Source organism: Chinchilla lanigera, unplaced genomic scaffold (genome assembly GCF_000276665.1).
Source record: "Chinchilla lanigera isolate Chin_1 unplaced genomic scaffold, ChiLan1.0 scaffold00064, whole genome shotgun sequence".
Lineage (NCBI taxonomy): Eukaryota > Metazoa > Chordata > Mammalia > Rodentia > Chinchillidae > Chinchilla > Chinchilla lanigera.
In genome coordinates, this window is record NW_004955465.1 from 8,005,886 (window position 1) to 8,033,216 (window position 27,331).

Below are 27,331 nucleotides of genomic sequence, written 5' to 3' on the forward strand. Positions count from 1 at the left end.
GTAAATAGTTATATGATTTTTTTTTGGTGGATAAGGACTTTTTACATGTAAAAGCAACAGAAGATATCAATATGACAACACAAAAAACACAAACACTATTTCCAGGTCTTGAACACTATAATGAATAATAAAAGATAATAATAATCTGAAAAAGATTTATAAAAATGACAGTAAGTGGATTAGTACTCTTGATATATAAGTAGCTTATAATAATTGATATGGAATATTATTATTTATAAAACCCCAACAGAAAAAAGTGGGCAAAAAAGACCTGACGCATTAAGAGGAACATACACAGTTAATAAACATGTGGAAAGATTCTACCTCATTAGTCATTTTAAAATAATATGACTACATGCAAATAAATACAACTACTTCCCCACATTAGAAAAAGCATCAAAATCTTGAAATAGTGTATCACACAAAGTTCTTTTAGTACATGTACACACATATTTATCCTACATATTTTTAAGAAATCACTAGAAAGAGAATACAAAATGTGAACAGTGCTTATCTCTGGGTGGTAGAATTACAGAAAAGTTAAACTGTATTCCTCACAGCTTTCTTTTCTAAAGTAAAGATGCACAAGCTTCTAATAACAAAAATCCAATACTTTCATATGTAAGAAAGAAAAGGAGGAAGACAAGAGAGAGGGAAGAAAAACAGAAAGACTTTTACATCTTCAAAAGTCTAGGAGGCAATAAAACATTTTGAGTGGTAAAGAACTACTGTCCAGGGTACACTGGTGCCTTGGCTCACAAACTTAATTTGTTCCATGATTTCAGAAAAAGGCAGCCACATTTGTGTTTGTGCAGGAAAGATGGGTGCAGTCATGTTTGTCACCTGGTGCAGAGTTTGCAAACAAAAAAAAATTTTGACAAATGCTTTTGTTTGAAAACCAAATTGTTCACCAACAAAAGCATTTGTGAACTATACAGAACTCTTGTAGCTCCACACAAAAAAGCTCAACTAAAAAGTGGGCAAAGGATTTGAACAGGTATTTCTCCAAAGAAGACACACACATAACCAAGAAGTACATGAAAAAACATTCCAGAACATTTAGTCATCAGGGTAACACAGAGAGAAACCTCAGAGACAACACTTTCATCCACAAGGATCTAAGGGAGGGAGGGAGAAAGAGTGGAAGGAAGGGAAGAAAGAAACAAAAGCAAAGAAAGAAAGATAGGGAGAAAGACAAGAAGACAAGGAGAGAGGAAGCAGAGTGAGACAGACAAAGAGAGAGAGAGAGAGAGAGAGAGAGAGAGACAGACTAACAGACAAAAACAAGTATAGGTGAAGATGTGAAAAAAAATGGAATGCTCCTAAATTGCAGATGGAAATGTAAAATGATTCAGCTATTTTGCAAAAAAAGAAAAAAAAAAAAAAGAAAGGGTGACACTTCTTCAGAAAGTTATACTTAAAATTATGCTCAGTAATTTCACCTTTAGGCGTACAAATAAAAGAATTTAAAACAGGTACTCAAACACACACTTGTTCCTAGCAGAGTTACTCATAGTAGCCCAAAAGTAGAAAGAACCCATCGATGCCCATGGATAGCTGAAGAGATGACCCCATGCATAGCTGAACATACGAACAGATTGTGTATACATACAGTGGAAAGTTATTCTGCCCTGAAAAAGAAGGCTTCAAGTACTGGTAATGTGGATGAACCCTGAAAACATCATGCTAAATGAGAGAAGCCAGACATGAAAGGTAACCTGTCATTTGATTCTGTTTACATCAAACAAGTAAATCCACATAAACAGAGCACAGACTGGTGGTTGCCAGGGCGTGGGAATGGGGAGCAATTACGAAATGCACGGTGTGCTTCTGTAGGCTGTCTAGGCGCATCTTGCAACTACAGAATAGTGGTCACCGCACAACACTGAGAATGTACTAAATTCTACCGACTTGATCACTCCAAAATAGTTGTTTGACATGTGAATTTCACCTTAAAAAAGAGAGAATAAAAACATTTGGAATAGGTTGTCCATAGCAACAGCACGTGAAGGAAGTACAATTTGAATAGATTTGTAGTGCATCCCTGAACCTGCAACTTCGCTCAGGGCTGAGACGCAATAGAACGGTCCTATCTATAGATTTTCTCCAGACACTCGCGATGCGTTGTTCAGCATATACTCATGCAATATGTTGATAAAAGGAAGCTGGCTTTAAAAGCACAACACAAAGGCCCAAGTGATAAACAAAGTTTTGAAATTACTGGGGGACATGTAGATCCAAAGATACACAAAAAAAATAGCAACTATGTAGGACAAACAACTGGAAAGATGTTATTCACACTATGAGGATCACAGTGTGATGAATTCAGGATTTTTGCCGAGTAGATTACAAGTGCGTTTGCCACAGGGAAAAAATGGCTAACTCTCTTTGATGATGGATATGTTCATTTGTTTCACTGTAGTAACCACTTTATTATACATGCATCTGATGACATCATGTTGTGTCTCTTAAATACACACAAGAAAATGCAGTTTTTAAAAATGTCAGAATGGTTGAACCTAACCTTAATTAAACAAATTTACAATTGAGAATATAATGACTGCCCTGCCATTTTTAAATTGTAGCATGAAGTAAAAGAGAAGAAATTATCTTTTTATCACTACAAGCAGGAAACCCAAATATTACTTAAAATAGTGAAAGAGTATAATCACACTTTATAAATCTAGTCACAGGCTATAGGGGCAGATCTCTGATCTCCACCTAGTGGGGCTGCGGCCCAGTGCAGTCGCCTATGGGGTAAGGTGGTGCTGAGACCCATGATGCTTTGTGAACATGGAGGAAGACACAGAGGAGCAGGTGCAGCCTTGCCAGGCCCTGACTAAAATCCCTGAGACACTGGTTTCTTGAGAAGCATCTGAATCAGCTCTGCTTTGAAGGTTATGGAGACCTTGAGTTTTGGTTTTCTATTAACTATCAGAATTTTTCCATCTTAAATATCTATATTGATCTCCTTTACTTAAACCATGCTAAAAATAGCACTGATTCAGACTAGTCGTCTCAGAATTTGATCTGTTTAATATTGCCAGATGTATTATGTTCCTGCAGCAGACATGGTGTAACAGTACTTGGGATTCGTATTCACATAGGTTCTCTAAAGAAGTAGGAATCCAGGAACTAAAATGTCCAATGGATGAATATTCACTGATTCAATATAGGTCAAAAAAACCCCTCACCATTCTAAATATAATCAACTCTTCCATTTTCCCTGCAAGATATTCCTCACACCCTCCTTCCCTGGCCCACTTTCCCTCATCCTGGGAGGCTGTTTTTGGCTTGAGAGGCGAGCTGAGGTCAGGTCTGATCTCGAGAACTGTGTGCACTTTGTATTGTATTGCATTTTAGCTCTCAAGGAGTAGACTCATCCTGTGGAGGTGACAATTCCATGCAGCAGGAGAACAGATGCCCCTGCCATACAAAGCAGAAGGGAAGTGTATGCAATTTCAAGTTTTTTTTTCTGCTCATGTGGCATTTTAAGAGACACTGATCAGAGTATGGTTCAAACTCCATTCATATTTTCAGGCCTTAATTTGCATGCCATATCCTTTCTTAAGTTAGATACTTTGGCTATGCTTTATGAAGTGAATTTAACGAGGCGTGTGTTAAGTGGACTTCCCCAGTGCTGGGAACTCTGATATCTAATCATACATCTGAATTCTTCCCCTAGAGTGGATCTAGGAAACATCTGTCAGCTGGTTTATTCTACCTTTCAAATGAGCTATCTAAGGATGGAAAATAAAAACAGACAATGATGGCCAAGTGAAAATTTCCTGCAGCACGATTCCAGATGAGTTAGTGGGCACCTGACTACGGAGAGGCACACATTCTGTTTGTGCCACAAGAAAGACATCAACTCTTTCTTTTCACTCTTTTCACCCACAACTTCAGGTGCTGGAAACTGAATTCCCAAATTTATGTGGAGGTGGGCCTTGGAAGGCAACTAAGATTAGATGAGGTCACAGAGGAGAGGCCCCCACGTTGGGTTAGAGGAAGAGAGACCTACTGCCTTACTGTGCCATGCGATGCCCTGTGCCACGTAACAGTGCGGGAAGAAGCACGTGCACAATGCGGGGCCCTGCTCTTGGATTTCCCAGCCCCCACTGCAGTATGGAATAAGCTCTCTTCCTTATGAACTTCCCAGTCTCAGGTGTTCTGCTACAGATGCAGAAAATGCACTAAGCCAGCCCCCAGCCTTCTGAACTCTCCAGCAACATTTCTCCTGCTCTTCATGCCTGCTGTGCACAGCTCTGTCCTTCTGCCCATGCGCCCTTTGCAATCTGCCCGGAATTTATTGGCACCTCCCATAGTGAATTCCCATTTGCTTTTTCAAAATTCAGTGGAACTGTCTCTAAGTTAGTTGGGTATTTAAGTCAAAGTAAGGTGTAGCTCCTGTTTGAAATAATGGCAGAACAGCTCTGTCTTAGTTACTTTTCTCTCATTGCTGAGACAAAATATCTGACACCCAGAATTAAGGAAGGAAAGGTTTATTTAGCTCACAGTTTGTGGAGGTTTCAGTCCATACTCAGATGGATCCAAGGCAGGGTGGCACATGGCAGGGGGCAACAGTCCATCGGTGAAAGCAAAAGCAGGAAGAGTATGCAAGCTACCCACCCAGGGCAGTGTAGCACTCACATCCATAATCCCAGTGTTGGACCATGGATCAAACATAAACTCTAGAAGCCCGCACCCATGACTGCATGAGGCTTTGTGGGGACATCCAGACACAAACCATGACAAGCTCTCATTTCAGAGACTTTCCACACTGGATCAGAAATATTGGTGTCTTTACCTCTCAGACTGGGAGCACCCTGAGATTAAGTGCTCATTTCTTAAAAAAGCATTTTGAATCTCTTGACTAAAAACATCACAGGTAGGTAGCATAGTGCCTCGCCCGTGATAAGCCGTCAGCTACAACCTGACCTGGTGTGGATTTTTAGCTATTCCAGCTAAGAGGGAAGGACCCAACTTTAATTTGTCCTGAATGACATCTGGCACTGAGGGCCACCTCCACCTCAGCTCTGTGCTGCCCTGGAGTTCTCTGACATGAAAACGGAGCCCTTCGGCCGGCTGCCTCTTCCTTCCGGCCCACTTCCATGCCAAGTGTGCAACTGTATGTGGCTTAGAACTCACTTGGTCTCAAGTGATGGAGACCCACATCAAACCAGCTTCCATAAGGGGTGATTATCACTGGGTCATGGGACTGCAGGAACAGCTGGGTAACCAAGCTGTGCAGCTGAGCCCCAGTACTGCATGGAACCAGGGACTCCAGCATGCTTGCACCTGTACCTCCCCTTGCTGTTTCCCTGGTCAACACATCTCTCTCCAGTCAGCAACGCCAGAGGGAGTTCCTAGGTTCTCATGTCTTTGGCCACCAGAGGAACCACCCAAGCTCTCTTTGCCTTTCCATCCAAACATTTCGGAGAGCAGGTCTTAGGCATTCAGCTTTGCTAGGTGCCCACCCTTGGACCAATCAACTACAGAGTCCCACTCTACCAGTATGGATGTCCCAGTAAGCCATTCGTATGGGGAAGCAGCTGCTTCTGAAGAGGATGCTGGCAGCACATGCCAGGGCTCCATTCCTGCTATTATTCTAAACAGGATGGCTGGGACACAAAGTGATTTGGAAACTCCATGTTCAAAAGACCCAAAGTTTCGCTATCTTCCATACACATAGAGAGCTTTTTCATTACTTCCCTGTTTGCTTCCTGTTATGACTTGTATCTACATGTCTTGCAAAAGCTTCATGCTCTCAGATGAGGGTTTCCTGGAGGTGGCTGGACCTAGGGTGTGTGATACTGGGATTAAGAGTATGTTATACAGGATTAGTCCACTAATTCATTTATCATAGTTCTGGCTGTGGATAGTGGAGGCCCCATCCTGGGTGTGGGTGGCACTAATTAATAGGCTTGTAGCCTGGATGGAATGTAAAGGGACAGAAAGAGAGGCTTGCTGCTTCTGCTGCTGCTGCTGCTGCTGCTCACTGCCTCTGGCCTGCTCTGCCATTGACTGTTTCTCCTCTGCAGTGCTCCTCTGCTTTGCCACCTGCTATAGAACCAGCCAACTACGGACTGAAGCCTCTAGGAACTGTGAGCTGAAGTAAATCTTTCCTCCTTTAAATTTAGATGTCAGGGGCTGGGGATATAGCTCAGTGGCATAAGTGCCTGCTTGGCAAGCACAAGGTCATGAGTTTGATCCCCGGTACCAAAATAAAATAAAATAAAATAAATTTAGATGTCAGGTATTTCGCCCCAGCAAAAAGAGAAGTAACGGATACACTTCCTTCAAAAATGTCCCTTGTTTCTCCTCTGGCAAACAAATAAACATATACACAAACACATTATAATTTGACCCCTTCAATTTCTGTGCCACCCCGTGACTTCCCTCATCTAATCAGAAGCCCGCACCCATGACTGCACGGTAACCATGAATGCTTTCATAATTCCTCCAGTTTTCTCAACCTAAAAATATGGAATTTTCAACTGTTTTTGTTTTGTTTTGTGTTTTGTTATTCATTTTTCTGTGGTGGTGCTGGAACCCAGGGCATTATACATGCTGTACCTTCAGGCTTAAACCGTATTTTGTATAGGATATTACCAACCTCCTTAAAATCAGTTTTCTTTTTTCTTTTTCTCATGTGTTTCCCTTTCCCTATCTGAACATTTGGCCTGAACAAAATTATTTTAAAATCAGCAGTTTACTTGGCACCCAACATATCACAAATGCAAATCCTGTTTCTAAGAAATACTATCCACCCCACTCTGCCTCCCCTTGGAGGCAGTCTGCATAATTGATAGGAGTTCTGGTCACCCAACTGGACACTGTTGCCAAAGGAGGCAACTTTCGGCCCGTACAACAAGTTAGGTCATGATATGACGTCTGTTGTTGCTGGCATTTCTCTTTATCCTTTATTCCTTGAAAATGAGTATGGAGTACCTAAAACATTATATATCCTAAATATAGTAGAAATCTAGAGACATCACACTTGATAGCACTTTACAGTGAATAGTAGAAAGAGGTATAAATACAATGCAATCAGACAATCACTGTAATGAAAGTGTGTTTTAGAAATATTTATCCCACTATCACTGAAGAATTCCCCAAAATGTGTACTGCATGTGTTTCTGATCAATCCACTCCAAAGAATTACCATATTCAATGAATGTTGGAATAAGCAATTATTTTAGTAAAATACTCTGCAGTTGTCTAGACCACAACTATCATCTCTTGTACAAATATTTTACCTGCTTAATTCTCACTACTAGTTTCCTTATTCCTGGTCTTACTATTGTCAGTTTCCTTCGGGAGGAAGTACAAGGAAAGAATATAGCCATCCATATCTGTCAAACACAGAATCCAGAAACTGCTGTGGGATTTTCTTTCTCCCCTGAGAAACACACATTAAGATTCATCTTGTAAAATATTATGTTCACAAAGGATTATAAGGCAACTAGGCATTTTGTTGATTTCTGAATGCACTCCCATGGAATAGATTCAGTCTATCTGCAGTTGGGTCGAGTCTGTAGTGAAATCTCTAGCTTTTATTTGCATGCCTTTCCCCAGTGAGGGAAACCTAGGGAAAGACAGGAGGGGCTCTGCCAGGTAGGAAGAAAGACTGGCCAAAGCCTGTCTTTGTTGCTTGAGTCCCAGGGGACAGGGTGACACTGGGGGAGGGCACACTTCTGCGCCAGACTGGAATACCAGAGGACACTTGGGAGGGCTCCACAGCCTCAAAGGTGTGCCCCAGGGATCCAAAAGGGGGTCACTGAACACACCAGAGGCGTAAGCTTGTTTGTGCAAACTTGTGGGGCTTCCAAAAATACGTAAAGGGGGCTCACTGCAGGCTCGGATTCTTGGGAGCAGGTAAGCAGGACTCATGGGGAGATCAGAGCATGAACATAAGGAGTCCTCATGTGAACCCTAAACCTAGTGGACTCATTTCCTAAGTGTCTGGCTGGTGTACTGCCTCAGTTGCCTTGAGGTATCGTTCTCTTCTTCCAGTAAATCTCAGGGACCATTCTACTTTGGTTTTCCTTACTAGACACCCATTTAAATTCCCATCATAACAACATCTTCCCTGGCTCCAAACTTAATCTGAATAAGTAGTTGTGAAGCCACAGACTACTAGACAAAACAAGACAAAACACAAATGGAAGATGCTGAGGAGATATGCTGGTCCCTAGATTTTCTAACTTCACTGCCCTCACCTCCCTCTTCTCTTAGATTCAGCCTCATTCTGGACTCCAAGCCTGATCTCAGGTCACAGGATAAGACCATTAGGCCCAGACCCAACAGCAGAGTATCTAGGCAGTCTCAGGGCCGTTCTCCGGCAACATCAGTGCTTCATGCCCGACGGAAGTGGCCTCCATACTCCTCGTAACTAAACCTTCCCAAGGGACTTCTCTCCCTGGGAGCCACACTGCTGTGCCCTGGATGCTGTACTGCCACCAGCTAACATCTGTGCACACCATCAGGCCCTGTCTTGAAGCTGACCCTGCTGCCGCGCTGGTGCACCCTCCCAGCTCATCTCAGCCTCAGCTACACCAAGTTCAGGGAAACAACTAGTCCAGCTCCCCAGGCAACATGACAGTGTGAGCCGTGCCCTGACTTCCTTTGGTGCAGGAGCCCAGCCTGTTTGTCTTTCAGGAGATCAGCAGGGAGAGGCCCCATCTGCCAGGCCCCCCTTTTCTGTGCAGAAATGTGAATATTTCAAGAGTGGTTTTGCTAGACCTCATCTGTATATCCTTGAGAATTCCTTACAAATCACAGGCTCCTCTGTAGAGACTTAACTCCAAAATCTATAATTAAGACACCTGTTACCCTGAGGTGGCGCAGTCAGGTGGCATGTGAATTCACAAATCTCTTGGCTCCTAAGACAGAATCCTCACTGTCTCTGAGGGCCGTGGCACATTCACAGCCGAGCCATCTGTGGGATGCAAAGGACGAGGTAAATGACACGAGCGACCATGCACCAGGCAGGGGAATGGGGAAGCCTCCACAGTGGCTCTGGACGTCAAATCTAGGTGTTGGCAGGAGGAAGGGAGTGGCCTTGTGAACTGGGGTAACACATTTAAAGACCCTAAAACAATTTAGTGTCTCACTTACAATTGCCCCAGTTGCTGGGGTAGGACTTGTCCTCCTCCCATTTCTGCCAGGGACTCTGTGGCTTATTTTCCTCTCTTGGGTGGTTCTTGGTATGCACCTGAGCTTTCTTGCATCCCATTAGCTGTCAGGAGAGGTAGAGGGAACCATGCAAGGATGGGAGTTACTCTTACCCTTTAATTTAGTCTGTTTTCTGTTGCTCTAAGAGAGTATCAGAGGCTGGGACATGTATTTAAAAAGGAGGTTTATTTTGGTCCATGGTGCTGCAGGCCAGGAAGTTCACAACCTGGAAGCCACATCTGGTGAGGGGCATCTGCTTCCCTGGCTTGGTAGAATCAGGATGGGAGGGATGCTGAGCGGAAGACACCATGTGACAAGAAAGGAGCCGAGGAAGCTGGAAAGCTGGGCTTGCTCTGCAACAACCCACTCTCCTGTGATGAATTCAGTTCCCCAGGGTGGAACTCAGCCCTGGAAGACGGCGCTCATCTATCCAAGCAGGCTGCACCTCTGTGACCCCCCTGCTGCAGGGAGGAATGAAGTCTCCAGCTGAGAGCTGGTGGGGACAAACTACAATCAAACTACAGCCTCCTGCACCTCAGAAAGAAAGGGTTTGAGCTGCACTCTGCAGAAATGGAGCGTGGCTGTCAAGTGAAGGTAACATCAAGAGAGCTCCCGGAGCAGAGGGTGGCCCCATGTCACCTTCATGACTGCGCACCGGAGCAGACGCGCAGCTAAGTGCTGACCTCTCTCCTGGCCTAGCTGCCAACATGCAGTCTCTCTGCCCCATCCAGGCTGGGAAGAGCGGCTTCTCTAAGGCCCTGGCCTGAGCAGCCCCAAAGGAGGTTCCAAAGAATCCTTCAGTGAACCGTGATGTGCTGGGAACCAGGTGGAACAAGGTGTTCAGGGACTAAATAAATTGTGCTTTCATCTGTCTAACACTGGTAGCAAACAAGGCTGCAGTGTGACGGTAATGGCATGCATCCTTCCTGGAAAGCTGTAAAAAGGAGGTGTGTGGAAGAGGGAAGAAAGAGGCAAACAAACATCCAGGCAAAAAATAGTTTTGAGAATTGCTTTCTCAGCTGTCTGAGCCACAAAAGTCTGGGCCACCAGTCTTGCCACCCAAATGGCAAAGGAGAGGGAGGAGCCAGGAGAGTCCTAAAGTGGACCTGGCTGGTTCTGGCCGTCTCCTTGGTACATTACATGCTGTGGATTTCAAAGGGACACGGGGCCCCACTAGTTCCCTGCAGCCAAGCCTCTCCCAAGATTAGCTGCTGCTGGCTTTCCATTGCCAGGCAATCTTGATGGTCAGAGAAGTGCACTCGTTTGGCTCTGTCAAAAGAAACAAGACCAGGAATGATTTACAAACCAGGGATGTCAACCCACATGCCACCGTGCACGGCATTTTCCCAACATGGGACCCTGAGACAACCACGGCAGCTACAGAGGTCTCTGACCAGCACCTCTGCCACTTTACAAAGTATTCCTACTTTGTCTGATTAAAAATTTACTCCTCAAGTTGCAGGAAGAACATGGATCATTTCAGAGTGACACTTTCACTGGAAGTCGCATTCTGCTTCCCTTCATTGCAGAACTCCCCAGTCAGACACATGTGGCGGCCAAATCCAAGGCTCCTGGCCGTGGTGAGGTTATTCTTTAAAGAACATGTCAGATTGATTGTGGAAGTTATTATTTTTTACTCTAATAGCTAACCATTTTTCTTAAAACCCTGTGCAATCTTCAAAGCATTTCACACATGAAGCTTCATCTAATTTTCATAGCGACTACTTAAGGAAAGTGTTATTACTTCTGGTGGTACAGGAGAAAAAGTGAGCCCAGTATCACATGTGTGAATAGGCAGGACAGAGCCAGGTGTGGTGGCACATGCCTGTAATCCCAGTTGTCTGGAAGGCTGAGGCAGGAGGACTGTAAATTCAAGCCAGCTCAGTGAGACACTGTCTCAAAATAAAAAATAAAAAAGGGCTGGGGTATACCTCAGTGTGAAGCCCTGGCTCCATTCTCCAGTACTAGGGGGAAAAAAAGGTTCAATTCCTGGCTTCTAAATATCTGAGTTCCTTCCACTAAATAATTACATTGCCCCTATTGACTGTATCACAAGCTATTTCAAGTTTTTTAACAGGCACTCCTCTCAGGAAGGAAGACAAGATTAATCAACCATCCATCAAGCGCTACAGGTAAGACTCCCTCTACCATTGTGTACACTAAGGCAAAATGGAAATGAGCTACTGTCTTAGTCCGTGTCTGCTGCTATAACAAAATAACTTTAGACAGGGTAATTTATAGACTACAGAAATTAATTTCTCACAGTTCTGGATACTTAAGAGTCCAAGTTCAAGATGTCAGCAGATTGTGCACATGATGAGGGCTGCTCTGTGCTTCGTAAGGGGCTCCTGTTTCACAACTTCACATGGCACAGGGATGAGAGGGAAAAGGAACAGAAGCTGCACCCTTGCGTGGTGGAGGACCAGGGCCGGGTGGCTCTCTGGAGCCCCTTCACACGGCATTCACCTCACACACCAGGACATCAGAACTCTCAAGACAGAGCCACTGCCCTACAGTCTCCCCTCTAACCACCCCACAATGGGCATCAGGTTCCAACATGAACTTTGGAGGGACACAAACACTCAGTCCATAGTGACTACAATGCCATGGGCCCTAAAGAGTTCCTATTATGTGGAATAGCCTAGGACAGTTTAAATGTAAGCAAAGAATATAAGACATAAATGAACCCACAAGGAGCCGCCACACAGACTTCTGCACTTGGGGCAGCCGGTGACCTATGGAGAGAGAGGAAGTGCATTTGGGTGTTGATTTGGAATAAATGTCCAATCCTCCTGTTGAAGTTGTTGTAGAAAGCAGGGCTGGCTATTTTGGAGGTACCTGACAGACTTCCAGTGAGTTCTTGACCTAAGAGTGGTCCATCCAGACTTTTCCAGAACCCCGGAAGGCAGCCTGGTGCAAAGGATTCTGCAAAGAGGTGATGCAGGTAACCCCACAGATTAGGCCAGTTCCTTCCTGAATTTGCTCAGGGATGGTGGAAAAGACTGGCCCGGAAAGGCTGCAGACTATTCAGAATGAGCAGAGGTTAGTGGAGGTTAACCTGTGCAGGGTGAGGAGCGGAGGGTTGGGAGGGAGCGGGAGGAGCCAGAGGCACCAGAAGCAGAGGTCTCTGGCCCTTAGTCCGGCCTTAGTTCCAGAGGGGTTTGCAGATCTGACTCCAGCGCATCCCATGCTGAGAAGGGGCCCCCTTGAAAATTCGAGGACACATGATAACAAGTGTTTAACCATACCCGCTTGTGCCTCAACGTTTAAAGCTGTGACAGGTCACAAACAAAAACATACCCAGTAGGAAGGCTGGGTAGAGAAGAAGAGAGGTGACCCTCACCTTTGTGACTTGTAGGTCAGGATGCTCAGGTCCAGTGCCCCAGCCCTGATCCACAGCTTAGGGATTCAAGGACCTGCTTGTGACCACAGGGACCGGCCCACAGCAGTCCCAGGAGCTAGGTCAGTCCAGGAGCCAAACAGTGGGAACTTCACCACGCCTCCTCTGCAGCCAGCAACACTGAGGACACTCGTGATTTCTGACCATCGCCCCTTCCGGAGCCAACTCAAATACTTAGAAAAAAATCAATCCAATTCGAACTCTCTGAAGGGTCTGTTTTAAACCCAGTCTGAACCTGTCCTACTTCAGCCCCTTTTATTTTACTGTCCACCTCCAGAACTAAGGGTGACGGGCTGCACCTCCACCGGCACAGACCAGTGGAGACATGTCAGGTCCCCCGCCCCACTTTCCTCCTCCTGATGCTGTGAGCCACTGCATTGGAGGAAAAAGCACATTCCACGCGGTCCTTCCTTGAGACTAAAGATGATGCGCACAAGTGGAGGGTGAGGTGGGGGTGGCAGCGTGCACTAGGGGTGTGCACCTTAATCCTGGTTCCTCACCAGTAAACACCGCAGGGCACAGTGTACGCTTGCTTGGAGGCCCCACCCCGGGATCATCACGTCCTAGCTGTGGCTGCAGTGCATTTCTGAGCCTCGAGACGAGAAGCGCTTTACAAGGTCAGCGGCCCACAGAGGAAGCGCAGACACCCCCAGGAACAGCAGCTCAAGCAAAACGCCCTATTCTGACCTCGGTATCTAACCCTCTTCAGGGCACAAGGTCTTACTTGGAATCAAGACCAGATTTCTCCATTTGTCTGACATTAGGAAATCAGCCTTTTATGATTCCATGAAATATCTGGGGATCTCTTCTTGTTCAAAGAATGACGCTCAGTTTGTTTGCCAGCTTGTTTATCTCAGGGAGTCTCCTCTGCGTTTCACTCAGCCCTAGCATGGGTCACAGTTTTGTTTTGTTTTGTTTCAGTACTGGGGATTGAACCCAGGGCTTTGGTACTGAGCTACATCCCTAGTCCTTTTTTATTATTTATTTTGAGACAAGGTCGGGCAAAGTTGCTGAACTGCCCAGATTCGGCATGAACTTTCAGTTCTCCTGCCTCAGCCTCCCAAAGCTCCCTCCCAAACCTGCCAAAGTTCTGAAATTAAAGGTGTGTGCGCCACCACACTCCGCTGAGTCACAATTTTCCTATTAGGCAAAGAAGCCAATACGAAGATAATTTTTGGTTGTTTTCAAATTTTCATTCGAAAGTACTATCTCCTTCAGAAAGAACGATATACATTCTCTGTTCACCAATTGGCTCGGAGCTCTGTGAGTAGGTTTGCATGAACGGAGTATCTCTAATACACTTTGCTATTTTATTTGTTATTTTTAGGGACTATCTCCCTATTTGTTCTGCCTGGGCCAGCAGGCCCCCAACACTACTCCCATGAGACCGCTCTAATTACCAAGTCATTCAGCATTTGCTTTCACAGCCATAGGTCACCCACTGCGGGAACAAATGTCTGGGAGTTCACCCCGCCCCCAGACACATGGACCCCAACACGGGGAATTCTCCCAACTCACCAGGTTTAACATCTCTCTGTGACTTAGTAGGTTCTGATCATTTCCAGCCACAAAGGCCACTCACCTTAGGGTGAATCGAAGGCCACTCTAGGAATAAGGGACTACGGAGGCAGAGACCAAGAATGTGCTCCGAATCCTTGATTTTACTAACAACAGCGGGAAAAAGGATAAGTCCCACACCTTTGGCATCTTGGCGAGTACTCCGCAATTGGTTTTGTTCCAATCTTTTTCCTCCTCTATGGAAATGAACGCTGGACTTTCACGTCAACAGGAGAACTTCTGGAGACACCCAGGGTTGGACTGGCATTTCACAGCATCAGCAGCCCAGGCCGCCCCATATGTCTGATTTCCCATGGAATCAGAAGGAAGAGCCCATCCAAGTTCCAAAATACATTTAAAGGCGGCCCAAAGCAACTGAAATAAGGAAGCAGCAAGTGAGAGGAAGTGAAGGGGAGAAACCGTGGGGCACTCAGCAAAACACAGGGCTGCCGGCACTGGAGGCTACAGCCTGACACGCAGACAGCCCCCCGCTGAGTGCCAACACTGGGAGAACAAGGGTGAGTCCTCTGTTTCTCAGCAGTCGCAGACCTGGAGCTGGGGCAGACCCGCACAAAGAATCAGAGATGGGCTAAATTTAAAGACTTGGTTTCTTGGCAGGAGAGAACAGGAGCCATAGGGCTATGAAAACAACCTGGCCGTTACAGGGCTCTGCCATGCCAAGCCCAGCCTCACCTCCAGACCTTGTGCCCAGAGGAGGTTGGGAAACCCAGTGCATTCAACATGGGCATTATTAGATAGGCAGTCACATGGCTGAGGCATATCTGTCAATTAAGAGTTAAGGAAAAAGTAAGGAGAGTGGCAGAAAACTTATGACCATGAAAGTTGTAGAAAAATGCTGCCATTGGAGCATATGAAATTTTGGTTAAATATTTTGCAATAAATTTTAAAGCTAAGGGAAGCAATTTCTCAAGGAAGGAAGATCACAAAACAGAAATAACTCAGAGAAAAGATGGCAAGAAAATAGGAGGAGTTGGAATGTGAGCTGGCAGAACTCAGAAAAACAGGAAAAAGCAGTGACTGAAGAGGAATGCAGAACGAGGAGGAAATGTAGGAAGGGACAGAGAAGCTAGCAGGGAGGAAAGCTCACCAACTGGATTGGAAATAAAGACATTTAAAACACTGGAAGGCTGTCATAGGTACAGAGTCAGACAGAGATTACTGGGATCCCTGAAGGATGAAATGAACCAGAATGCATTCTTTAAATAGGATTCAGGAAAACTTGCCCCAAACAAAAGCAAAGTCAAATCTGATTTGTGAGAGACAGCAGTACAGCACAGGGAACAGGTCAACACTGAGGGATATCTTGATAATATTATCCAACTTTTAAGCAGGAAAAGTAAAAAGATCAAGGCTGTGGAATGTGTTCAGGAGGTAATTGGGTCAGGGGTGTGAGAGGGTGTGCTGTTAGGGGGTGTGGCCTCATAGGAGGAGGTGGGTCAACTGTGGCCACGACCTGTGACCTGGAGGAAATAACCTTCCCCCAGACTCCTCCCTGGACTCTTCCCTGCTTCCTAGCCACCTCCCTGAACTCTCTCTGCTTCCCAGCTGCCCTGCGGTGAGCAGCTCTGCTCTGCCATGCCCTCCTCCCCTGCAGCCAGCCGACAATGGACTGAAAATGTGGACCAAAATGAACCTCTCCTCCTTTAAGTTGTGGGTGTTGGGTACTTTTGTCCCAGCAAAGAGAAAGCGACTAAGACAGGGGATATTATTTCCACAAGTCCTTCCGCAAATCTCTAGATGATATTTAGTCACCCAGATAAGTGACAAAACTGAGGTAAGGACCTGGCAGTGAGCAATAAACATCTTTACTTAGGGAAAAAAAGAGTTCATAAAACAAAGGGAGACACAGAACAGGACTGATGTGGAAGCCATATTGTATCCCTGACGTGTAGATTCCCTGGCCATGCAGATAGGACACAGTGTAAAATTAGGAGGCCAGAGCAGAATGGAGATGAGAGCGAGACAAGATGTGGTGACTTCTTCTCTAACAGTGGGGCCACATGGCTCATTAAAGGGGACAAGTCAGGGGGCTGAGGATTTAGCTCAGCGGCATAGAGCCTGCCTGGCAAGCGCAAGGTCATGAGTTCAATTCCTGGTACCAGAAAAAAACAAAAAACAAAAGAAATAATAATAATTTAAAAAGTGGACAAGTCAGAGAGGCAAGTGGATCACTTCTGGAACATCCAAGTGCAATCTGGACAATCCCAAATCCTAGACCTTGCATGTGTTGGCCCTGCCTGAGCCTACATTCAAATCTCTCCCTGACAGTCATCTCTTTTCACCCACCTCCCCTCACTTCTTGAGTCACATCACTGCCATCCATGCCCACATTTGCCCGTGTGATCATTCCAACCAAGATTCGTATCTGCTTTCTGCAGTGTTGCTTCACAGCCCGCAATGCTTCTGCCCTCCACGTCAGTGCTCCAAAGGGGCCTGCCCTGACTCCCCGTGGAAATCAGTTCTTGGCTACAGCCAATGCATTTCCCCACACAATAATTGCTGCACATCTGTGTAATGATTTATTTAATATCTGACTGTCCCGTGAGACTGAATTCCAAGGAGTTCTAGCCCACTGAAGTTCTAAGACCTAACACAGGTCTTGGCATGTGGGAAGTGCTTAATAAATGTGCACTGAGAGACTAACAAAACACCATTTTCTCCATAAACCACACGTTCTCTGCCTTATCTCCTTTGTACTCACGATGCAATAGGTAAGAAATCACTTCCAAAGGCAATGATGAGACATGGCAAGATCTTTAAAACATTCTGTTTCACACACTTCCTTTACTAAGAAGGCAAGAAAGAATAACAATGCACGTTAGAAAGATTTTCAGAGAGTAGGAAGAGTTTTCTCACCAGCCATCCATTCATTTATAAATTTAGAAGAAGTTCTCTCCGGCACACTGAATTGCAGCACAGTTGCACTGCATGCTTCCACATGCTATTTGTCACACAGCAATAGCATAGGACAAAATGGAAAGCTCTTCACTTACTTTGGATGTTCAAACTTGTCTATGAGATCAACCTTCTCCACCAGGTCTCCTCCAATGGTTCGGACTAAGTCATAGAAATCATTCTCGGTGTAGTTCTCAGAGGGTAACCAGAAGGAAATGTCGTTTGTCAGCGCAGGATATTTGCTAAGAGGCTAACAACAGAAGAGCAGAGAAAGATAGGATGCATTTGTTAATTGGATGAGAATGACTTTTTCATAGAAAGTTTAACTTGGTTAACTAGAAAATGCCAGTAAAACATTATTCTAGCATTTGAATTTTCAGGAACAAAATGAATTTAAAAGATAAATCCATATTCAAAATTAGAAAATTCCATTCTAAATGCTACACATTTCTTATAACATTCATGTGTAACATTACCATATATTATATTTATATTGCAATTAATGTCCAATCTAGTATGAAGCAATTTGAATACATCATATTTTGGTTTTTCCCATTTGAATACTAGAGGATAAAAGTTCAAATTTAATTAACATGCAATTCATTAACTTCTTGAGATACTTTGAGGAAGCAATCTTAATAGAGAAATAAGTAAGGGCTTGTCAAAACTGGTATTTCAATTAGTAATGTCATTATTTGCTAGTATTTCTAATTATTAAAATAAAGGACTAGGCTGATAAGCAGTCATTTATTTTTCAAATTATGCCTTAAAGGATGCAATAAACACCAGTTTCCCCATTTTATTGCACTTTTTTTAGCTCATTAGTTCATCATTATAGTATGATGAACTATATATGGTGAACTATATAGTTCATCATATGAACTATATAGTTCATAGTTCATCATATGAACTATATAGTTCACCATTTATAGTATGGTTTACACATGAAAGGTCCCGAAAAGTCTCACGGGAGTGCTACATTATTAGTGGATTAGTCATTTGCTGAGTTCTTAGGTGAATGTGAAGCTGGTGTTTGAATGGAGGAAGAGGTAGACATGCATGTCATCCCCTTAACCTGTCATCCCAGGCTCTCTCTATGCTGTTTGGCTGTCATGGATTGAGCTGCTATTCTCTGCCAGGCCCTTCCGCCATGCTATTTCTGACTTGGAGCCAGTTGACCATGGACTGAACTCTCTTGAAACTGTGAGCCAAAGTAAACTTTTGCTCCTTTATTTAAATTGTGTATGTCAGATATTTTATTCCTGTGATGAAAAAGCTGACCAATAAATATGCAAAAAACCTTTCATCTGCAGGCTATTACCACAAGAAAAAATGTGCTATTATGTAACTATGATATGTGGAAAGTGTTTCTGTGTTCTCTATTCTGTTCCATTGATTCATATGTCTTTTTTTTTTGCACCATGCCATTTTTATCACTATTGCTTGGTCATATAAATTGGAAGCTGGCTATTCTGAAACCTCTTGCGTTGCTCTTGTCACCCAAGACTGCTTTTGTTAGTCTGTGTCTCTCCTGGCTCAGGGTGAATTTTAGGATCGTTTTCTCTAGTTTTGTGATGAATGCTGTTGGCATTCTGATGGGAATTAACCTGTATAACAGTTATAGGAGTATGACCATTTTGACAATATTGGTTCTGCCTACCCAGGAACAGGGATTGTCTTTCCATTTTCTGATGTCCTCTTCAATTTCCTTTTTCAGCATACTGTAGCTTTTGTTATAGAGATCTTTCACTTCCTTGGTGAGGTTAATTCCTAGGTATTTAATTGTTCTTAATGCTAATCTGACTGATATTTTTTTCACAATGTCTTTCTTATTGAGTTCATTATTGGTGTAGACAAATGCTACTGATTTCTGCATGTTGATTTTGTATCTTGCCACACTGCCAAAACTGGTTATTAATTCTAAGAGTCTATTGGTGGAGTTCTTTGGGTTTTCTATGTAGAGTATCACCTCATCTGCACATAATGATAACTTGGGTTCTTCCTTTCCTATATGTATCCCTTTTATTCATTTCTATTGTCTGACTGCTCTGGCTAATATTTCAAGCACTGTACTGAATAGAAGTGGTGAGAGTGGGCATCCTTGTCTTGTTCCTCATTTTAGAGGGAAAGCTTCCAGTTTTTCTCCTTTTAATATGTTGGCTGTTGGTTTGTCATGAACAATTTTCATTAAATTCAGTTATGGTCCTTCTATACTTACTTTCTTCAGGAGAGGTGTTGGATTTTGCCAAACACCCTTTCTGCATCCATTGATATGCTCTTGTAGGGCTATAAACTAGTATAGCCACTATGGAAATCAGTATGGAGATTTCCCAAAAGACTACAATTAGAAATTTCCCCTTCTAAGTATCTTCCTAAAAGAGCTAAAGACATGATCTCACAGCAATACACCCACCCACCCATGTTTATAGCTGCACGATTCATAACAGCTGAATTCTGGAAGCAGCCTGTATATGGAAAAAGAAAATGTGGCGTCTGTACATAATGGAATACTACAGTGATAAAGAAAGGTAAATTCAAGGCATTTGTAGGAAAATGGATACTCCTGGAAAATATAATGCCAAGTGAAATAAATAGGACACATAAGCTTAAAAATCATATGATATCTATCATCTGAGTAAGGCAAAGTATGAACAAAAAGTAAAATAAAAGCTTGATAGAAGGAAACAAGAGAATAGACCTCTTGCAAGTGGAAAGGGGTTCCAGGGACCGAGAGTGGGGGCAAGGGGAGGATGAAGATTTAAGAGGCTGTGTACAGGTACCAAATACCCACAGTGAGTGTAAACATTACACAGCATGCGCTAAGAATAACAATAACAACGAGAATGAAAATGAGAAAAGGGGATTTAGACAGATGGAGGTGGGTGGGAAGGGGAAGGGAATTAAAAAAAGAAACAAGCTGTATGATGTACATGTACCCACTCCCCAAGATAAAAGTAAATATCATATACTGCAAACATGTACCAACAAAATTTAAATTTAAAAAGTAAGATAAAGATATCTGTTCTCACCACTGCCTTGTCATGCGACAGATCTAACCAAGGAAAAAAGAGTCTTTTTTACAAAAGAGTAAAAGCTATGAATTAAATGACTGGAATGAAATAGGTAAAAAATTTATGATTTGAAATTCGGCTTTTTAGAATAGCTCTGACCTGCAACTGATCCTAAATACTCTCGTTAACGTCCCCTCAAATCCTTACATTTGTTGCACTGTGGCTATAAGTACTTGTGAAGTCAGGAAACAGGGTCCTCGTTTTACTAGGTGGGGCTAATCTTAGAGACCGGTAACAGTTTTCCAGTTTGCCCATCAGGAAATCCCGTCTGTGCCAGTTATTAACACTTCTATCCCCTGAGAACTGTCTTCTGCCCTGCCCGGTGCGGGGCGGGGAGAAGACGGAGCTGTGCGCTTTCCTGGACCCCCCAGGTGGTCTGCGCTGTCTAGGTCTCCGGGCTGTAGGAGGAGGTCCCACTCATCTGAGCACCAGCGCCCTCTAGGAAATACCCACGGAACTCGGCTTGATCCGACCACAGGGGTGAGCCCATACATCCCTAGTTTTCCAAGAGTTTGGATTTTTAAGATACAATAGTTCTCGTGTTTTCCTAAAGGGCAATTCTCCACGTCATGTGGGCCCCATGATTTGGTTTTTGCAGATGTTATTTCTTTTTCCTTTTGTTGAAAGGGTAAAGCTTCTTCAAAACTTCTGTACTGAATTTTGCTCCCGTGTCTGCTTAACCCCTCGCTATGCCCCTTCCCGCCCTTTAAAGGGCTCACTCACCCTTGCACCCAGCGCACGGAGTTGCGCGTGGACGACCTGGGGGCTGAGACAGCTACGACCTAGATGGCAACCCTGAAGCACTGGCTTCTCCCCGGCTAACTTCTGGGATTACCTCTTACTTTCTGTTTAATTCATTTACCTGTGTTCTTTTTCTCTTTATGTGAAAGATTAATGCAAGTCTTTGCAGGCTTTCTTGCTTTTAAATAAAAGCATGTAAGGCTACAGATGTCTGTCTAAACACCTTTTCGGATGTATCTCACAGCTTTAATATGCAGTATTTCATTGTTAGAGTTCAAATATGTTTGCTACTTTTTCTTTTTTGGCAATGAATGTTTGTTTTAAGTTTTCAAATACATGAGTTTTGTAGCTTTAAAAAGACGTTTTGGGGGGCTGGGCACTTAGCTCAGTGGCACAGCGCTTGCCTAGCAAGCGCAAGGTTGTGAGTTCGATTCCTGGTAACGGAGAAAAACCAAAACAAAAAAACAAAACAAAAAAAAAACAACAAAAAAAAACAAAATAAAAATGCGTTTTCATTGCTGGTTTCAAAGTTAATTGCAGTGACATCAGAAAACAGTATGACAGTCATTCCTGGCTTTGTTGAAACTTGCTTTGTCACACAGAATATGGTCACTTTTGCAAATTCTTTTGGCATGTTTGGAAAGTACACACACTCTCAGTTTGGTGTGCACTTCTACACACACACACAGACACACACACAATTTCTTCTATGCCCTGTTCAAATCTTCTTTATCTCTTCTGATAGTCTATTTGTTGATATTTCTGACCTATTAGTTTCTAATAAAAGATAATAAAAATCCCCCACTAGTGTCCCTTTATAAATTTCTTCCAATAACTCTAAGTTCTGGTTCACCTATTTTGAAGCTAAACAAAAGTTTATTTCATCTTTTTGGTACATTTTATCTGTTAGCAGAATTTATGTACTTGTTAATCTCCGTTAACAGTTTTTACCTCAAATTAGAATTTCTTACTTCCTCTTTCTTTTAGTTAGTACTTGCTTGGTACATTTTTTCCATGTTTTTATTTCAACTTTTCTATGTTTTTACTAAAGATTTTTTTTAACAAGATGAATTTCATTTAAAGACCAATGACTTTTGTTTTTTTTCTTCTTATATTGTTTGTATACTGCAACCAATGTAACATTTAATCACATTTGTATTCATGTATGTGTATGTGTGTGTGTGTTTTGCTGGAGCTTGAACTCAAGAGCCTCATGCAAGCTAATCACTCTACCACGGAACTACTCCAACCATGGAACCACTCTACCATGGAACACTCCAACCCCATTCCTCTGGCCCCTGCTGATCTTTTCTTTTAAAAAAAAGAGAAAAATATATATATATACATATATATATAATGTATATATTTCAAAAAACTTTGCTAAACAAGGCACATGCCTATGTGTGTCAATATTTTAAATGAAATTTGAAGAATTGAAATAGGAAAAAAGTATTTCCCAAGAAACAAGACAGGAATAATATAATATTTCACAGGTTGTTGAAAAACATGAGGAAGTCTACTATTTTTCTTGATTTTGGATTGATTAAATAAATTCACAGACAACCAATGTATACTCTTCCACTTTTTTTCAGGCTAAGAGCAGAGGGAGTATTGCAGTAGATACTGGTTTTTGCCTGCCTCACACCTGCTTTTCCTGGCTAAAAGAGCCCTGGACTTGGTTGAGAAGCAGGTATAGTCCCTTCATCACAGGCACGGTGGACTTCTCAGTTCCAGGCAGTGGAGGTCATGACTGGTTAATCAAGACCGGTAAAACAGTCACTGACTGAAATACCACACTGTACCTCATAAATATGCACCGTTATTATGTGACAATTAAATATTAACCACTGCTTTAAGGGACATGGTTATTTATGCCCACAGCCAGTCCAGGTGTGGGCAGGCTCCTCTGTTTCAGCAGTGAAATGCAGTCCCATTTTAACCCTAGGGTTAAAAAGTGAGTCTTCAGTGAGAGGAGCATTTTGTTTTTGACCCTTTCTTTCTACTTAAGGTGCAGAAACAAGGTCATAATCATCAGAGTGTCTCCATGTGTTTAAGTAGATCAGTTTAATCTACTTACTTTTATAGTGATTATATATATATATTATATGCAAAATAAATAGGCATGATAAATATATATATTTTTCTATCATTCTCATTTGTATTCCTAGTAACCATCCTTTTTCTTTCCCTGATCCTTCTTTTCTGCCTTCTGTTAGACTGATCAGTAGGCTCCTGTGATTCTGCCCACATCCACCTGGGTATGAGAGATGACCTAGGTAACCTGCAGATTAGGTAAAAATCTTAAATCCTTCCTCAGCCCCATAGCCCCTCCTTCCTGTGTTACCTTTCTCTTACTGTGACAAAATGCCTGAGATAATAAACTTAAGAGGAAAGGCAGCTGGCTGTAGTGGTGCACACCTGTCATCCCAGCACTCTGGGAGAGTGAGGCAAGATGATCACAAGTTTGAGCTGTGCTCTTGCAACTTAGCGACTTAAGCAGACCCGTCTGAAAACAAAAAGAAAAAGGCTTGGGGACATAGCTCAGTGTGACAGCCCTGGTTTCAATCCCTAGAACTGTGGGAGAGGGGGCGGTTTATTGTGGCTCAGAGTTTCTGAGCTTCTTGTCCCTGGTCCTTGGGCCCCATCATCCCTGCGTCTGTGGCGATGCAGTATGTCATGGTAGAACAGTGTGGCAGAAGAAACCGCTTCACCTCACTGCAGCCACAAGCAAAGAGGAAGGGGGTCCCAACGTCCCTACAAGAGCAGCCCCCTGGACCTAACTTGTCCTACTGGGCTGCTCCTCTTCCAGATTGCGCAACCTCCTAATGGTGCCCAGCTGGGGACCACACCTTTAACACATGGGCCTCTGGGTGACCTTCAGGCTCCAAACTATAGCACCTTCCTTCTGCTTTTGCTCTCTCTGATGAATATCCTTAATAGTTTTGTTCCCAGGGAAATTCTGTGGGAGACAAGCTCTCTTAGCATTTCCAAGTCTAAACACTCACATTTGAACAATTTGGCAGTGCACAAAACTGTGGGTTTATGGCTGTTTCACCTCAGCACTTTGAAAATATTTCCCAGGTACCTATTAGTAATGATGGCAAGGCTGCTGTCAGTCAGGGCTGTTCTTCACAGGTAATCTGTCTTTTCTCCCTGGCAGTTTGGAAGCTTCGTGTCTTTATCCGCAGGCTCTGCAGTTTGACTCTGATGAGGCTGGGTGTGCATTTATCTTTATTTATTCTGCTCAGTCTACAGAGTGTGTTTTCAATCAGAGGGCTCTGGTCTTGTTCCAGTTCTGAAAAATTCCAGCCACTACCTCTCTGCCATTGCTTTCAGCCTGTTTTGGAAGTGTAATAATACATACTGTGGAGCTTCTGCATCTGTCTTCCATTCCTGTTACCTGACCTAGTTTAGGCCTTTGTTTTTGTGTTTCTGCTGCACTCTGGGTAAGTTTGCTGGAAATAGCTTCTTATCCACTAATTCTCCCTCAACTGAGGTTCATTCATTCAAATTTTTTTCTTCTCTATGTTCATTTCTGAGATTCCAACTGTTTTCTTTCCACATCTACTTTAAGGTCATTTCAACCGTTTTGGCCCCTTATTTGGAATTTCCTGTGAGTGTGTGTTAAAGTTATTATTCTCCCATTGGTCTCTTTCAGGACATCAGACATTGTTTTAAATTTTGCATGACCCTCCAGTGCACTCAGATTCTGACTTGGTCATGGTGGTGAAGCTCTGCGGCTGGTGCCCCTGCTGTGGTTTGTAATTAGTGCAAGCAAGCTCTCCTTGAGCGGCAGATTCTGAGGATGTTCTCACCTGTCTTCGCCTCGAGGTTTCTGGGGTTCCTCCGCAAGAGCCCCTAGCCCTAATGAAGGTGACCATAGTGGTCTGAGTGCCTGCTCAGTGGCTGCGGACGTTGAGGCTGGGGTGATGGCTCATCTAATTACCTAATCTCGATTAGGCTCATATCCTCTATTCCGGAAAGGGGCTTTGTCTCTGTCTAGCTCTTTCCCTCTGCTCACAGCATCATACAAGCTGGAGGCTGCAGCAGGTGGTGGTCTGGGCCTCCCTTCTGGATTAGGGGACACGACCACTGCCAGGCCCCAGCTTCCAGCACAGTGTGGGCTCTGGCCCGGCGCACTGCACTGGGCTCTCTGGGTCCTGACAGCCCACCAGGGCTAAACCCCTCTCTCCCTTCCTCTTACAGTCCTCAGCCCACCTTAGTTCGGCTCAGGCTCTGCTTTGTGTCTATCGGCTGCCCATAGTAACACATGATTTTTAGCAGAAGAGGTGGGTGTGATTCTAATATTTTCACTTTGTGCTTTTAGAGTTTTGCCTATCATCCCTATGTATTTGGAGCCGGCAAAATCCAGCCTACAAGAAATGCAGACTTGACTTTATTTACACAATGGCTCTGAACTTTATGGGGAAGGAGGCTACAGGCCTCTCTGAGAATTGGATGAAAAGTTTCAAATGTTTTCCAGAAAAGTACGTATTTTCAAAACTACAGATTTTTCTCATAGAACTTCTGGGATTCACAAACCCAGTAAAAGTCACTCACTGAGTCAGAATACAGGGTCCAACTACAAGCCAGGCTTAAAGTTGTGTCACACAGTTCAAAGTCAGAGTTGCCATGACTGTACCTAGAGTAAAAACTATGACTCTGACTTTATTAACCAATGGCATATCCACCTGTGTGCGTACTTTGCACACATCCACACTGTGGAGAACAGTCTTTCTTTCTTTCTTTCTTTCTTTCTTTTTTGTCTTTTTGAGACAGGGTCTGGCTATGCAGTTCAGGCTGGCCTTGAGCTCACTTTGTAGCCCTGGCTGGTCTCAAACTCACAAGGATCCTCCTGCCTCAACCTCCGGAGTGCTGGGATTACAGGCATGCGCCACCACGCCCGGCGAGCATAGACTTTTTGATGATAAAACTACACATGAAAGCACTGTCACTACCCACTCATACTTATTTAAATTTAAAAGCCTGCCTTTTACACTATGGGCTAAAACCCTTCCTGAGCTTGGACAACTCTATCATCTCTCAGACTTTCCCGTGGGTCAGCTTTGGTCTTTATGTGTCACAGCCCAAATCCAACCACCTTTCCTTCCCTTCCACAGGCGTGGGTCCCAAAAACACCCATAACAAGTTCTGGTATGGGTCTCCATCTCAGAGTCTGGAGCGGGGCACTGACTTCTGACCCTGGAAGAGCAACCAAATGTCAGCAATCTAGCCACAAAAGAATTTGAGGGTGTCTGTGGGGATAGCAAGCCTCAAAGAGCAAACACTAGAGTGCAGTAGACCTGACCTGGAATCTGTGGTCAATGCAGCCAGCTGTATGACAGAGAGCACTGGCTTCACCATGGTGTCCTTGCAGGCCACTCAGCTTGGCTTTGTCTTGACAGGAGGCCTGTGATCCTCCTCTGTTCTGAGCCAAGAGGACATGCCACAGGCCACCTCCTACTCACTTCCCTGTTTCCCTGGGATGCTGTGAGAGGACAGCTCCTCATCCCCTGTGGGTCTGAAGAGGTGGGAGGACTCACCCCATTGGAATCCAGCTGCAGAACATAAGACCTCTCAGCAACAGGGTACTGCAGAGGGTAGTAGATGGCGAACCTTTTTAGGGCTTTCACTGATAAGAAACATCTGGCTGTAGCACACATGCCATAGGTTCAGCACCACTGGTATAGATTGAACTGCATACCACCCAGAAAAGCTATGTGAGAATCCTAACCCCAATACAACAGAATGTGACCTTACTAGAACACAAGCTCTTTACAGAGATGATCAAGTTAAAATGAAGTCACTGAGGTGGGCCCTAACCCAATATGACTGGTGTCCTCATAAGAAGGGGAGATGCAGACACAGCCATGCATTCAGGCAGACAGCCAGAAAGGATGTGGAGGTAAAGCCAGAGATGGGGGTGATGCATCTACAAGCAAAGGAAGGCGAATGGCTGCCAAGAGATCCCCGGACTACAAGAGAGGCAAGGAACAGATCCTCAAAAGTTAGCAGCCAGGCCACTACCTTGGCCTACAGAGGTGGGAGACAGTAGGTAAGAGGTGTAAGCCGCCCTGCCTGTGGTACCTGGGTATGGCGGCCCCAGCACACCAATACCTTTTGTTTCTGTGCTGCCCTTTTCAGCGAGGGGAGCTAGAATTGTTGGCTTCTTTTTCTTCTGCATCTATGTAAGTCTAAATCTAAATGCAGCCAAATCAGTCAGGCCTTGATCTTGCCTGGCATGACCAGGGCTGGATACAGGAGGAGGCCGCCCTGCCTCAGTTTCTGCATGTATAAGATGGAGTGAACAGCCACTCCAGCACACTGTGGTATGCTGTGATGCCAAGCGCCGTGGGTAAGCAAACTTGCAGTAGTTTTCTACCAAAATGTTCATTCAGACAGTTCAGCAGACACCCAGGTTTCACAGTGGTCCGTGACCCAGTGTGAATTACAAGCTTGCCCAAGGACT

General features: G+C 44.0%; 1 protein-coding gene across 6 annotated transcripts in view; it reads right to left on the reverse strand.

Moving 5' to 3' along the window:
- The window catches only part of Fars2 (phenylalanyl-tRNA synthetase 2, mitochondrial), a 467,635-nt gene that overhangs the window by 127,771 nt on the left and 312,533 nt on the right, over positions 1–27,331 (reverse strand). For all 6 annotated transcript variants that reach the window (XM_013521841.1, XM_013521842.1, XM_005398876.1 and 3 more), the window contains one exon: positions 17,149–17,300. In XM_013521841.1, coding sequence (XP_013377295.1) covers positions 17,149–17,300 — 152 coding nt within the window. The remainder of the gene's footprint in view (positions 1–17,148; positions 17,301–27,331) is intronic.